At 38.6% G+C, this 15,021-nt stretch overlaps 1 long non-coding RNA gene and 1 gene segment (V, D, J or C); both read left to right on the top strand.

The window, feature by feature from the left end:
• The window catches only part of LOC127506555 (Ig kappa chain V-III region MOPC 63-like), a 76,390-nt gene that overhangs the window by 3,303 nt on the left and 58,066 nt on the right, over positions 1 to 15,021 (top strand). Inside the window, 1 exon segment of the V gene segment in view lies at positions 7,013 to 7,045. Within this exon segment, the coding sequence occupies positions 7,013 to 7,045 (33 nt within the window).
• LOC127506577 (uncharacterized) lies at positions 2,969 to 4,290 on the top strand. Its single transcript, XR_007928040.1, has 2 exons — positions 2,969 to 3,154; positions 3,242 to 4,290. It is a non-coding gene; the product is annotated as an uncharacterized LOC127506577 (long non-coding RNA).

The following is a 15,021-nucleotide window of genomic DNA, read 5'->3' as shown; positions in this document are numbered from 1 at the left end:
TCAACAGAAATGACCTTTATCAACTCTAGAGGTCCCATCCACTTGCATTATATGGACTCACAGAGAGGAATTATTTCTTTAAAAATGTTTGTGTTCCTCTGAAGAAAGAAAGACATTTACATATGGGATGACATGAGTGAGTAAATGCAAGAATTTTCCTTTTTGTGTGGAGTATCCCTATAACACATGATGAGGAGAGCATCAACTGTAGCACAAATGAAGAGTAAATGAGAGAAGAGTAAATATGACCTTACCTCTTCAATCTGAAAAAGTGCAGTCCTCAAAAAACTGGACTGTTCTGTACCACATTTCTCCTTGTGTAGGCGAGCCTTTTGGACAACTTTTCTTTTACTACTGATCCGAAATCAGTCAGTAGCTCACATCATTTTTCAAGGCTTTCATCTGTTTCTCCAGTTGGATTAGCAGGGCAAAAGTTAACCTCTGCTCTCTTCGGTTTCTTCAGATTTTTGGCTAGAAAGCATTTATCCCTGGTCTTGTTCTTCAATGAATTAAGAGCAACTTCTAAAGTGTTACCCTTGTCATGTTATCACCTTGCTTTTATCACATGCTATTTCATTTGTGTTATGTACTGTATTGCAATAACATGGCCTCTCCCCCTTTGTTGTGTGTTCTCAGGGGCGGGGTTTACGTAAATTGTAGGGTTAGTCACCAATCCAGGAAGAAGCTCGTTGTAGTCCCTACCAGCCGTTTGTTGTAGTCCTTAAACAGAATTCTTTAAAAGAAAATATCTCCCTTTGCTTTGAACTTTGAGCATCGTAACTTTGCAGATGTTGTTTATGCTCAAACAGCAACATTACACACTAACTAAAGTTAAAAAAGTCAAATCATAATCAACCACCCCTTTAAGAAATGTGCATTGTGCAATAAATAAATACTACAAAAAAAGTTTAATTATAATTTTATATCAGTAAGTTCTAAATGATATGTCAATAAATATGTTGACGGATTTGAAGGATACTTAGTTTGAAATAAATGTATTTTAAATAGATTTTGGTATCCACCTTATTCTTACACCCCATGAAGCTTTGTGCGAACTATGGGTGTAACTTCCGTTAAGCTGTAAACAGTCAGTGAAAGGCTCGCTCTATGAAAGCAATAATACTTTTTTTTTTATTTTTTATTTTTTTTAAACTGGGTACAATGAGATGACATTTTTCTACTCACCCTTCAACCAACGAACATTAAAAGGACATTTAAAAGTGTAAAAGCATCAAAAAGGTACTTTCAACAGGCCATGAAAAAGCAAGATTCTTTCCACAGAAATAACGGACGGGTTAAATATAACTATAGTGATATATATCTGTATTGAGTAATATACGTTGCCTTAATAAAAAATGTCCATGAACTTCAGCATTGCATGATACTATTTCAAAGTGATTTCCATCATTTTTACAGATAATAAATTGTATTTAAATGTGAAAACAAACCTGGAAAGAGACGTGAGGCTTTGAGGAGAAAAACGAGAGATTCTTCGTTCATTCCAGTGAATTATTAAAGGGATATATCGTACATTATATCGGGAGAACAGACCACAAATGTGCAGTATATGTTGTCCTTTTTCATACTATTACAGCGGCATGCAAAGGGACAAAAGAAAATAATCACGAGGATAGAAAGCAGCGACTGAAAAGAGCTCTTGCCATAGATATTCGTTATAACATGTTACGTTAAAATACCAAGCGTTATGTAATTCTCATGATGTCTGAATATAAAACATGAAAGAAAAATTGACAGCTCATTCAGTCAAAGTGACAGATAAGCTTTATTTGTAGGGCAACCTTATGATTTGAAATGATTCGTTTCAGTCTTTTTAAACAGAAGTTCCCCAAACCGGAAGTGCAACCCATAATTTGAAACGCAGTAGGCTAGTCAGGAATAAGGTGGATAGGGCCAGCATGGGAAGTAGGAGTGCTGTGGACCAGCTACACCAGCACAGTTTTTCTTGACCAGTTAGACCAGCACTAAACCAGTCTGGACCAACATGGCATTCATGCTGATTTATGCTGGATTTTTCAGCAGGGTGAGTTGACATTATCGTCCCACTCTCTTATCTGTCACCTTCCTCCAGTGCATTAAGTATGGAGGTGATATTAATATACTTCCCTCATAATTCAGGAATGGGTGAATTGTCAGAGCAGAAAGTGGACTTTGTCGCCATTAGAGTCCCACTTTCTTATCTGTCGCCCCTCCAGCACAAGTCTGTGATAGTGTAGACGTGGAGCTGAACTCTACAGGCCCTTCAGGAGCAGGTTTGGACACTAAACCAATGAGACAAACATTATAGTCTTTATCCACCTTGTTTTTAACATAAGAGCAGCTCGGCCATTTGTAAATTGAATGTGTCTGGCTTCAGGTGTCATTCACTTCTGAAGACTTTGGGAAGAGAAGATACAATATGCTTATTCTTTGTCATTTATTTATGAGTGTTTCATCAACTTTGGGCACCTAATATCCCAGGTGTTGAATTTTATTAAAATATAACAGATACAACTTTTGTCTTTTTGTTATAATCCTTTATGCAGACTATCAATGAGAAACAAGAAGTTAAATCAGACTTTATAAACAATGTATTTCAAGCTTGTCAATTCTTTGGAGCCCCTAAAGGGACATGGTGAAGGAAAAAAATATGATGGGAGAAAAAAATAAAAATAAGTCAATGCTTTTGCATTCGCCTGCAAACAGCTCAGAAGGTTTTGTGAGCGAACGCAAAATTTCTCGGGGTAACGCAAAAGTATTGTTATTCCTTCCATCTCATATTTGTTTGTCCCATGTTCCCTTTAGGGGGTCCATTGACTCCACATATGAATGCTGGGTGAGAGAAAAAAACATTGACAATGAATTTCAAACCTGCTTCTCCTTGGAATACCATGCAACGAAATGTTTTTTTTGGGAATTGTCTTTGAAATGTCTTTTGAGAGTGAGCTGCAGTCTTCAGGATAATGATTTAAATAGAGAGAGTCACTTTGCATTGTCACACATGCTTCAGTGCTCTGAGAGTGTTTATAGTGCTGTGAGTTTAACACTTCATGACTGAGAGCAGAACAGAACACAATCTTCATCATCACACAAGACAAAAGAACAACAATGAACAAAATCACCTTCTTCATCTGGACTCTCACACTGTTTGCTCAAGGTTTGTGGTAAAATATTCATAATGATTCATAATTTCTTTTAAAATGTGAAATATATTTAACTTTCTTTTCTTTTTCCTTTCTTTCAGAATGTAGAGGACAGATCACTGTAACTCAGAGTCCATCAATAACAGCAGTTCAACCAGGACAAGAAGTCAGAATAAACTGTAAAACCAGCAGTGGAGTGTATGATGGTGATCGTTTAGCCTTACAGAAACCTGGAGAGCCACAACTACCAAGAGAAAGAGCTTTAATCCAGTCTTGAAGATGAAAGCACTCGTCTCCAGGCCTTCCTCATCTATCCGGCGGCAATTAAACTACAGCACAAAGGTGAGCAGATGATGTTCGACTCTCCTCAAAAGGCGGAAGATTTTGTCAGTTCCTTCAGAGAAGATATACTCTGCAGCGGGAAGGCAATGGCTTCCGTCTCCATTCCTTCAGCTCAACGACGGGATAAAGTTTATGATGATCCTCACTGTCCTTACGAGAACAATAACAAGGTGGCCATGGACACTTGTTCATTTCTTTTTGTAATCTTGTCCTGTACGCTCGTCCACTGACTGGTAAATAATAACAAATTATTTTATTTATTTATTTGTTTCGGGGGCAAATGGAGAGCAGTTTCTGGCTCAGTGGCTCAGTGGGCCTGGGGACATGTCTTGTGTTGAAGTGGACTGTGTTCTCTCTCTCTCTCTCACTCTCCCTGGTTGTTCCATCTACGGCGCGAGGACATGCCTACCGGGAGGGGGGAGTACTGTCACAGTCACCGTCTGTCTCACCTTCCCTGGACTCCATTTCCCAGCATCCCTCTGGTTCCTCACCTGCACTCACTCACCGATCACCTGCACCTGCAAGCTATCACCATTGTTAACACTCATCAGCACACCACTACATAAGCCCCATGTTCACTCCTGGTCTCGTCAATGGACTCCTTACCTGTTACTCACCTGAGATTCCCGTATCGTCTTCCATCCGTCTTTTGCTCTCTGTTCCCCGTTGATCCTTCACCTACAGAGACATTCTTTTATTAATCCACCAGCTAAGTGACTGTTCCAAAGTGCTTGTTCATTGACTCACCTGCATTCACTGTTTGCCAGTGTCCATGCCTCTGTTTAAATAAACACCTGTTTTGCACTTACCTGTCTACCTCTGTCTGTGTCCCTGACAATATGTTCCAATAGAATATTATAAAAGACATATATGCTGCAAAAACTGCATATACAAATTGTATAATATTTATGGATTTTCAATCCTATATGTCATATATATCCCACATACAACTAAAGCCTTATAGATTTTCATGATGTACAAAACATAGGAAAATAATGCAAATTTAATAAGCCTATGAATGTCCACCATATCTCTTAAGATGTGTATAAAACAGTGCATCAGTGCATCAGGCTGTACTTCACTTATGCGCTCTTATCTTGTCCTAAGTGGAGCCCTACGCCAATCAATCAGAGTAATATAATGTAAACAGACTTTCAATCTTAGATGAAACGCATATAAACTACACACACAAGCACATATACTAATTACAAAATAAACATTTTAATTACAAAACTAATTAATTTGATTAACGTGTTAATGTGGGATGACACTTGGTGACTTTAGTTGCATTAGCTATGTAAACACAAAAATCTTGGACGTGAATCGGATATGTTAAAGGGTCAGGAAAAAAGTCACACTTGGTTCCTTCATGGTTAAAAATGACAGCCATAGGAAATTAATGTAAAATATGAAAAAATACAAAAACTCAAGGCATCTTTTGGTGTTACAAACTACAAATCAACCACTGTGCAGAAAAAAAAGTGCACAGCAATGAAGGGGTGACGCTCTAAAATGTCAAGAGAGCAAAATAGACACCCCCACCCCCACCTGCACACTAGTAAGACTATAACCAGGCCCGTCGCAAGGGGGGTGCGAGGCCCTGTACGAACTTGATGTGCAAAATAGTTGTCTTACACTAATCTGTATGGGCAAAAATGACCGAGTTGCTTCCGCTGTCATTAAGAAAAAATCCATCATGACACGCCGGCGCGATCGTTGAACAGGGTTAAAGAAAACGTAGCCTATTTAATATTTATGTTTAAATAATAAATATATATATACACACACAGGTGCTGGTCATATAATTAGAATATCATCAAAAAGTTGATTTATTTCACTAATTCCATTCAAAAAGTGAAACTTGTATATTATATTCATTCATTACACACAGACTGATATATTTTAAATGTTTATTTCTTTTAATTTTTTTTTTGATGATTATAACTGACAACTGAGGAAAATCCCAAATTCAGTATTTCAGAAAATTAGAATATCACTTAAGACCAATACAAAGAAAGGATTTTTAGAAATCTTAGCCAACTGAAAAGTATGAACATGAAAAGTATGAGCATGTACAGCACTCAGTACTTAGTTGGGGCTCCTTTTGCCTGAATTACTGCAGCAATGCGGCATGGCATGGAGTCGATCAGTCTGTGGCACTGCTCAGGTGTTATAAGAGCCCAGGTTGCTCTGATAGTGGCCTTCAGCTCTTCTGCATTGTTGGGTCTGGCATATCGCATCTTCCTCTTCGCAATACCCCATAGATTTTCTATGGGGTTAAGGTCAGGCGAGTTTGCTGGCCAATTAAGAACAGGGATACCATGGTCCTTAAACCAGGTACTGGTAGCTTTAGCACTGTGTGCAGGTGCCAAGTCCTGTTGGAAAATGGAATCTGCATCTCCATAAAGTTGGTCAGCAGCAGGAAGCATGAAGTGCTCTAAAACTTCCTGGTATACGGCTGCGTTGACCTTGGACCTCAGAAAACACAGCGGACCAACACCAGCAGATGACATGGCATCCCAAACCATCACTGACTGTGGAAACTTTACACTGGACCTCAAGCAACGTGGATTGTGTGCCTCTCCTCTCTTCCTCCAGACTCTGGGACCCTGATTTCCAAAGGAAATGCAAAATTTACTTCCATCAGAGAACATAACTTTGGACCACTCAGCAGCAGTCCAGTCCTTTTTGTCTTTAGCCCAGGTGAGACGCTTCTGACGCTGTCTGTTGTTCAAGAGTGGCTTGACACAAGGAATGTGACAGCTGAAACCCATGTCTTGCATACGTCTGTGCGTAGTGGTTCTTGAAGCACTGACTCCAGCTGCAGTCCACTCTTTGTGAATCTCCCCCACATTTTTGAATGGGTTTTGTTTCACAATCCTCTCCAGGGTGCGGTTATCCCTATTGCTTGTACACTTTTTTCTACCACATCTTTTCCTTCCCTTCGCCTCTCTATTAATGTGCTTGAATATCTAAAGTGGACCATCGAAATAAAGTGCAACCTAAGATTTTACATTCAGATTGATGTTGAATCATTTTGTAATAATTGTACATATTGATTAATTGTAAAATATTTTTAATTTTAATTTTTAATTATAAAATGTTTTTTGTTTATGTTTGACAGACTGATAAGACACTAGTCTTTGACTTTATGTGAACATCTGTCAGATATTGGATGAAGCATTTTCAGCTTTCAGTGCCGCTGTAGAAATAATCTATTCACTCTCATGCATGATTCATTTATATAAGGTGAATGTTTCTGATAATATGTGAATATGATAATATCATCATCCATGATAAAAGAGGTCAAAGGTCACCTCAGAGGTCAAAATCATCAAATATATTCCCATAAACAGTGTTATATCAGAAACATTTTGTCCAAACTGAATGTTTGAGTGTTGAGAAGATCTGAGTTTCTTCTAATATCAGTGTGTTGAAGTGTTGTTTCTCTCTCTCTGCTGGAGTTTGTGTTCACTCGAGTGGAATAGAGGTTTTTGTACGACCGTTTCATTAGATTGTATCACTGTGGTACACATTCGGTGGAGGAACTAAACTGGTGCTCGGTAAGTCCTTTTAATTAACAATTTTTAAAAAAACAATACAATTTAGATTTCAGAAAGTGTTTTACAGCTGAAACAAAAACATTTTTTTTTAATAATAATATTGTGCTGAAACTTTACTTGAAGCATTTATGTATAATGTGTTATAAATAATGCCTTATGTGCCTTTTCATAAATAATTGTAACCAAAATTAAAAGCCATTATATTGACAAATTCAATGTTACATCTGAAATTGGTTGTTTGCAATTTGTTTTACCCCATTATACTTTCTAAAGGTGTAACAGTGAATAGATGATATTATAATGTGTTATAACTTAATGCTTAATGAATTATTCATGAGATCATACATGCAGTATAATGTGTATAATGATGCTTAATTAATGCATTAAAAATGCATTTTTAATTGATTGTGTATGAAGGCTTTAAGTAAAGTATACTGATATAGTTTCATAATTATTTAATCTAAAGCAATTATATTTTCATGTTTATACATTCAGAATAACGACATTATTCCTTTCAAAAATTCTAAACATATTTCCATAATGAGTCTCACGTTGAGTTTATTCAGTTTATTACAAGTTTAATTTTCCTTCATTTATTTCTATACTGGGTTCATAGATAGTTCATCTTTTATTGTAGATATCATAGGGGAAAAATAAATCTGACATCAGAATGTAAATGTTACTTTCTGTATTTCAGTCAATGATACTGAATCTCTTTTCACATGTTGTACTTATAATTCAGTGTTTTTAATACAAACAAAATATATGTATGATTCAGTTGTTTTAATTCTGTTTGAAATTGAGTTACATTTTTAGCTGAATATCTCAAGTAAAATTTAAGAACTTAATGTTCAGAGTTTAAAACTGCTGGAATTAAAGCAGTCAGTGTCTCAGTATATTGAGTTTCATTTCTGAGGTTTGATTTAAATGTATATAGTGATTGTATAGTTTGTATATTGTATATTATATCAGCTCTAGTGATGTTGAATGACATGAAGGATCAGATTGTCGTGATTTTTGCTGCTGTTGAAATGCTGTGAGTGAAACAGTGTGTTTTCTTTGTGTTTGTGAATGTGTTGTGTTTGTCTCCTGCAGCTGGTCCCACAGTGAAGCCCTCAGTGTCTCTGCTGCCGCCCTCTTCTCTGCAGATCTCTGGAGACTCAGCCGCACTGCTCTGCCTGCTCAGCTCTTACTCTCCACAGGGGGCGCTGGTGAGCTGGACACTGGATGGGTCAGAGGTCACCGAGGGGGTAGTGACCAGCGCAGAGAGCCAGCGGGACGGCCGCTACAGCCGCAGTAGCGTCCTGACCCTCAGCAAAGCACGCTGGGAACAGGGAGAGGTGTACGTCTGCAGAGTAACACATGATGGAGCTCCTCATGAGGTCTCGTTCCACAAGAGCTCTGAGTGCTGATGTTTCTCTCCTGAAGATGAGCCGTATCTGAGTGTCCTGTGTCAGGCAGGATTCACATGAGTCTAGTGCTGCAGCTGTAGTGATTTACAACTCAATACTGAAAGAGAGCTGGCGTGTCAAAGCACTGTGTGATCTTTCAATCTGCTGTAACATTCAATAAAGCTTCTCAACAAGTTCACTTTGTGTCTGACAACATCATTCAACTAACAGATGAAGATGCAGGTGCTTTTCACAAGCTTGATGTAAATGTCAAATAAAGCTCTTGGGGTTTGAACATGGTCTCTGGAGACAGAGCTGCTCTATTCTGAGAGGATCAGAATCACTCCACCCTGACAATGCAAATGGGCTTTTCAGTCTCACTGTTTGATTGGTCACATGATCTGGACTGGAACACACCAGTTTCACTTCTGCTGAAAATGTGGTGATGAAAATATATATGAAAATGTCATGAAAATCAAATGGAAAGCATCACGTCCAGACAGCAGAAGTGACTGAATTCAGTCTGTTCAGTTTGATTGACAGGGATCATATATTACACCTAAAATATGATGATCATATTAAACACTGACTCATTCTCTTCATAAACACAAGATTTATGTTGATTTAGATGATCTAGTGTTATTAGTGTGTGTCTGTGATCAGTGTTGTGTGTGATTGTGTTTATGAGCAGCTGCAGTATCTCTCAGCTGTATCAGTGCATCACTGTGACGTCTGACTGACTGAGGTTTTTGTACCACTCTTTATCACTGTGTGAACACTGGACCACTGTGGTAACTCTGACAGTAATAATCTCCTGTATCTTCAGTCTGGACTCCACTGATGGTCAGCGTGAAATCAGTTCTGGATCCACTGCCACTGAATCTAGATGGAGTTCCAGTATAACGGCTTGTTGCTGCATATATGAGGAGTTTAGGAGCTTCTCCAGGTTTCTGCTGGTACCAGGCCATACAAGTATATGAACCTGGACAGGAATCTATCACTGCTGTGTTTGTTTTGCAGTTTATAGTGACTGATTCACCAATCTGAACCGTTTTTACAGAAGGAGTCTGAGTCACAGTCACCTGTCCACTGAAACCTGTTAGAAAAAGCAGAATATTTGTATAAGATTCACTGTTGATTATATTATTATATTTTAGCATGAAATTTTATTAAAACATTTACCTTGAATACACACAGAGAGAGTCCAGATGAAGAAGGTGATTGTGTTCATTGTTGATCTTTTGTCTTGTGTGATGATGAAGATTGTGTTCTGTTCTGCTCTCAGTCATGAAGTGTTAAACTCACAGCACTATAAACACTCTCAGAGCACTGAAGCATGTGTGACAATGCAAATTGACTCTCTCTATTTAAATCATTATCCTGAAGACTGTAGATCAGTCACAAACACATTTTCCAACAACTTCCTCGTGTTGTGAAACATGTCAAACAATTATACACACATTTCTGAAGTCTATTGACAGAATCCTGTATATTATTGATTTGGTCATTATTAATATTTTGTAAGGTCACTGAACACTTTCTATCATTCATTCTACACTGTTCTGGGCTCATTATTAGTTGATGTAATAAACTGCAGCAGCTCTTTGGTTTAATTGTGTTTCTGAATGACACAATATCAGTGTTCAGGGTGGAAGATTTCTCAGTTCTCTGGTACTGAACAACATCCATGAGCTCCAGCAGCATTAAAACACACTGTGCTCTTCTACTGTGTGGAACTGCAGTGTCAGTAATGGAGCGTCTAACAGTTCAGTTCAACAGCCTTTACTGAGATTCTGCAGCTGACTGAATGTGTCGTCATGTTACAGTTCATAACAAACTCAGTTCAACTGTCAGACTGATCAGTGATGGCATCAAAGTCATCAGCTCTATTTATTAAAGGGTTCGTTCACCTAAAAATGAAATTTCTGTCATTAATTACTCACCGTCATATCGTTCCACATCCGTAAGACCTTCGTTCATCTTCGGATCACAAATTAATGAAATCCAAGAGGTTTTTTTATCCTCCATTGAAAGCAACGAAAATTTCCGTCATTCATGGTCCAGAAAGATACTAAAGACATTGTTGAAACAGTCGATGTGACTGCAGTGGTTCAACCTTAATATTATGAAGCGACGAGAATACTTTTTGTGTTCAAAAACAAAACAAAAATAATGATTTTATTCAACAAACTTATCTCTCCCTGTCATTCTGCTACACTATTTACATTGCAGCTCTTCCAGGTTCTACGTCAGAACGCTGATTCAGTATTGGCCGGCTCCTGCGTCAGCATCACAGGCATGCGTCATGCTGCCCAATACTGAGCCGGCGTTCGGACATAGACACGGAAGCTCTGCACTGCGTTCACTGTGTATGAGTCTGACAGGGTCGAGAAGAGATTGTTGAATAAAGTGGTTATTTTTGTTTTGTTTTTGCCAACAAAACAAAACAAACCTTAATGTTATGTTGTTGCTTTCATTAAGGTTGCACCACTGTAGTCACATTGACTATTTTAACGGTGTCTTTAATAATTTTCTGGACCTTGAATGATGGAAATTACGTTGCTTTCTATGGGATAAAAAAACCTCTCGAATTTCATCAAAAATATCTTAATATCTTAACATGAGGGTGAATAATTAATGACATTATTTTAATTTTTGGGTGAACTAATCCTTTAATGTCTCATACTCAGTTGAGGAGAAACAAATGTGTTCATGATTCGGCAGCAATTACAACTGGTGCTCATAATGATTGCAATATACGGCGGTTGTTCTGTTTCTAGTGATCTGAGTATATTGAGCTCTGTTAAATAAATATACACCGCTGCGAATAGATCCGTCCCTCGCCTTTATTACAACCGTTTGCTGAAAATGGTACAGGACAATTTCAAATGAATTTGAAGAAATCATTTGCAGCTCAAAACTTTATTTATCTGAAGCATTTATCTTGAGACTCTTTTCAGTTTTATAATGTTGTTCAGTTGAGCTCAAAAGTTTACATACCCCCTGCAGAATCTGCAAAAAATGTCAATCATTTTAACAAAATAAGGATCATGAAAATTGCATGTTATTTTTTATTTAGTACTGTCCCGAATAAACTATTTCACATAACAGATGTTTACATAAACTCCACAAGAAAAAAAAATAGCTGAATTTATAAAAATGACCCCGTTCAAAAGTTTGCATACCCTTGATTCTTAATACTGTGTGTGGTTACAAGAGGGGTATTGTACAAAAGTAGAATTAAGAAAGCCAGGATAACAGAAAAAGCGCAGCTTGACCTAGTTTAATCAGTAAATCCTGGCTTAGTGCAGCTATGTCAAGCCAGGTTTAGATAGTCGGGATACGTGCGCGTTCACGGCATTCTTAAACAGACCACAGGATCGATCACAGAATCAATGATGCAAAAATGGATAAAACCCGTGAGCAACAGCTTCTAATGGAAACATATTGTAACGAAGCTGGACTCAGGCAGAGATCCATTTGCAAGCTTTATTAAATAAGAGCGTGGTCGTACAGGCAGGGTCAGACAGGAGCAAATAGGAACAGCAAGGGACAGGCAGAATCGTGGTCAGGATACAGGCAGTAGATCAGGGCAGGCAGAAAACGTTCACAGTCCAGATAACAATAAACAGTCCAAAGGCAGGCAGCAGGGAATCATAAACAGGTAACCAGACAGGATCGATAACAGGCAGACAATAAACACAGGAAACCGCTCAGAGTTGAACACAGGGTGAATCAAGACTTCGCAATGAGGTGGTGTGTGAGTGAGTCTTAAATAGTCCAGATAATAGGCTACAGGTGTATGTGGCAACAGGTGATTGGTGTGGAGTGTGCATGTGACTGGCAGTGAGGATTATGGGAACTGTAGTCCGGGAACTGACAAGAACTGACGGTGATCATGACATAACGCCCCCCTTCCGGAAGGCGCGTCCTCGCGACGTAGATGGTATAGCTAGGGAGGGGGGGTGGGTGCACTGGAGACCTGTAGGCAGACAGGAACGGGGTCTCCAGTGCAGGTTCCAGGAACTCGGGCAGCCACGGTGGGTCAGGTGCCATGGGCAGCCATGGCAGGTCAGGAGTGTCTGGCAGCCATGGCGGGTCAGATGGCTCGGGAGGCCACGGCAGGTCAGGAGTGTCGGGAAGCCACGGTGGGTAACGGTAACCAGGTCAGGTGGCTTAGGCAGCCACGGTAGATCAGGTGACTTGGGCAGCCACGGCAGGTCAGGTGGCTTGGGCAGCCACGGCGGGTCAGGTGGCTTGGGCAACCACGGCAGGTCAGGTGGTTTGTATAGCCACAGCAGGTCAGGTGACGTTGCTCTAGAAGATCAGCATGACGTGTTGTTGTTGTGGTAGCCGCCATCTTGTGAGTGTTCTGTTTAGCGGCAGCCATTACGTGATTCGGCGAGGTGTCGCATTCCTCCACGACACCCACAGTAAAGGGAGATCCGCTCAGTTGCAAAGCCAGCTCTATATATTGTTCCAACGTCCAACTGGGATCATGCAACGGCATGACGGAACTGAGCGGATCAGACAGTCCTCCTCGGAAAAAGATCATGAGACATACCTCATCAAAACATGTTAAACGCGCCAGTCCAATAAAGTCCAGCAACAGCAAGGGACAGGCAGAACTGACAGGAACTGACGGTGATCATGACACATATGAAGAGGTGAAACATATAATCAGTGTTGCCAACTCATTTTCAGAGGAAGTTGCTAAAGGCGGGTCGATTTGTTGCTAAAAGTTGCTAAATGACGTTATGATGTCATTGCGTTTCTGCGTAGTATACACATAAAAAATATGATTTTGTAATATGTTCATTTAGATTTGTTCATAAAAAAAATAAATATATTTTATAAGTAATTTAAACAACACCTTTATGATCAGATATTTGTATTTTTAAATTCCACATTGAATTATTGAACAATTACACATTTTTGAATAATTACATTTTATGTATTTTAATTATTATTTTATTTTTTTTTTTTTTTACCTGTTTAAATTACGCATTGCATGTTGTGTTTTAAGGTTACACAGGGTTATAATTTAACAGGCAATGTCCTGGCAGAAAATTGCCAGTACCTTTTCTGTTTTTCTAAAAAATAAATAAATAAATAAATAAGACAACAATTATAGTTATAAGATAATAACACGCTCCAAATAACCAGTGCTCCACTGAAACTTTCATAACTACAATTCAACGAGTTACTTGTCCTTTCCACACATTAACACTTTGCCTTAAATGTGAGCAGTGGACATGCATGTTACTCAGGAAATTTATCATGAAGATTAATTGCAAACACTTATCCACTATGTGCATCTATTTTATCTATGTAGTTTATTATCTGTCTATTTAATCTATCTCATCTATCTACTCCTATCTATTTTTATTTAGGTTCTTTTCTATCTAATTGATTTTATCTCTCTTATCTATCTGTCCTTCTTAAAGAACAAACATGTCTGGCCAAAAAAAAAAAAAAAGGACCTGGCAGCAAGTCAAGATTAACTACAAGAACATGTTTCAGGCTGGTAAGTGACTTGATTGGTGAAAAAAAAAAAAAAAAAAAAAAAAAAAAATGTACAAATTAGGTGAATAGTGTCTGCTGACATATTTTATAGTCTGTACTGATTTTAGCATTTAAAAAAGGCTCAAATTCACACTGAACCTGTAACACAATGTATTAATCATCATTATTTGTTCTCTCCAAAGCTCCAAACACATTGTGGTCTCCCACCTTTCTCATGAATGTCCAGTACACTACATAGTTATTGATCCAGTGAAGTGGAACTAGAATTTGTGAAGATAAACACACAGTGTGTGCTACCAATGCCAAATAAAATATATGTACACATGAAAGAGTGACATACATTATCCTTTATCCTTAATTTCTAGTAGGATTGACAGCAGAACTAACAGATAAATCACTAGGATTAATCTTAGCCTGGTTGTTAGCCTGATCTGGAGCAAAGAATAAATCTCCATAGTAACTTAATATAGCTTAATTTAGCCTGCTTTCATGCAACTGAGTCAGGGCTAAATTCAGCCAGGATAACTGGAAAATCCCAGCTTAATCCCTTATCTTGCTTTTGTGCAATACCCCTCAGGATGATCCACGACTGTTTGTTTGTTTGTTTTGTGATGGTTGTTCATGAGTCCCTTGTTTGTCCTGAACAGTTAAACTGAGCTCTGTTCTTAGGAAAAATCCTCCAGGAAACACGATTAAGAGCCGGGGGGTCTCTTGCTGTTTACTTTATTCCTTGTGTTCTCCATTCCTTGACTCCTGGATTCGGCGCTCGGTTGAGAATGTTGTTTGGTCAGTTTCTCTGGCTTTACTGAACTTACTCCAGACTGCGGGTTTGGAACCAGCATACCTCGAGTAAACATGGTTTGGGTTAATCAACTGAGAGTTCAGGGTTTATGTGACGGTAAGTTAACCTTGTTTTCTGGAACAGACTCCTGGAGTAAAGAGACCCACAGTAGCTTCACTTGGAGAGAGACTGAGGATAGTTCCTCCACACAGATCTCTCCTGCGTCCGGAGCCCAAAGAATTGTTTGACACTCTAGTTGTTTGTTGAATTGTACAGTG

The sequence above is a fragment of the Ctenopharyngodon idella genome, chromosome 24 (genome assembly GCF_019924925.1).
Source record: "Ctenopharyngodon idella isolate HZGC_01 chromosome 24, HZGC01, whole genome shotgun sequence".
In the NCBI taxonomy this organism is placed as follows: domain Eukaryota; kingdom Metazoa; phylum Chordata; class Actinopteri; order Cypriniformes; family Xenocyprididae; genus Ctenopharyngodon; species Ctenopharyngodon idella.
This window is presented reverse-complemented; position numbering and strand designations above follow the sequence as displayed.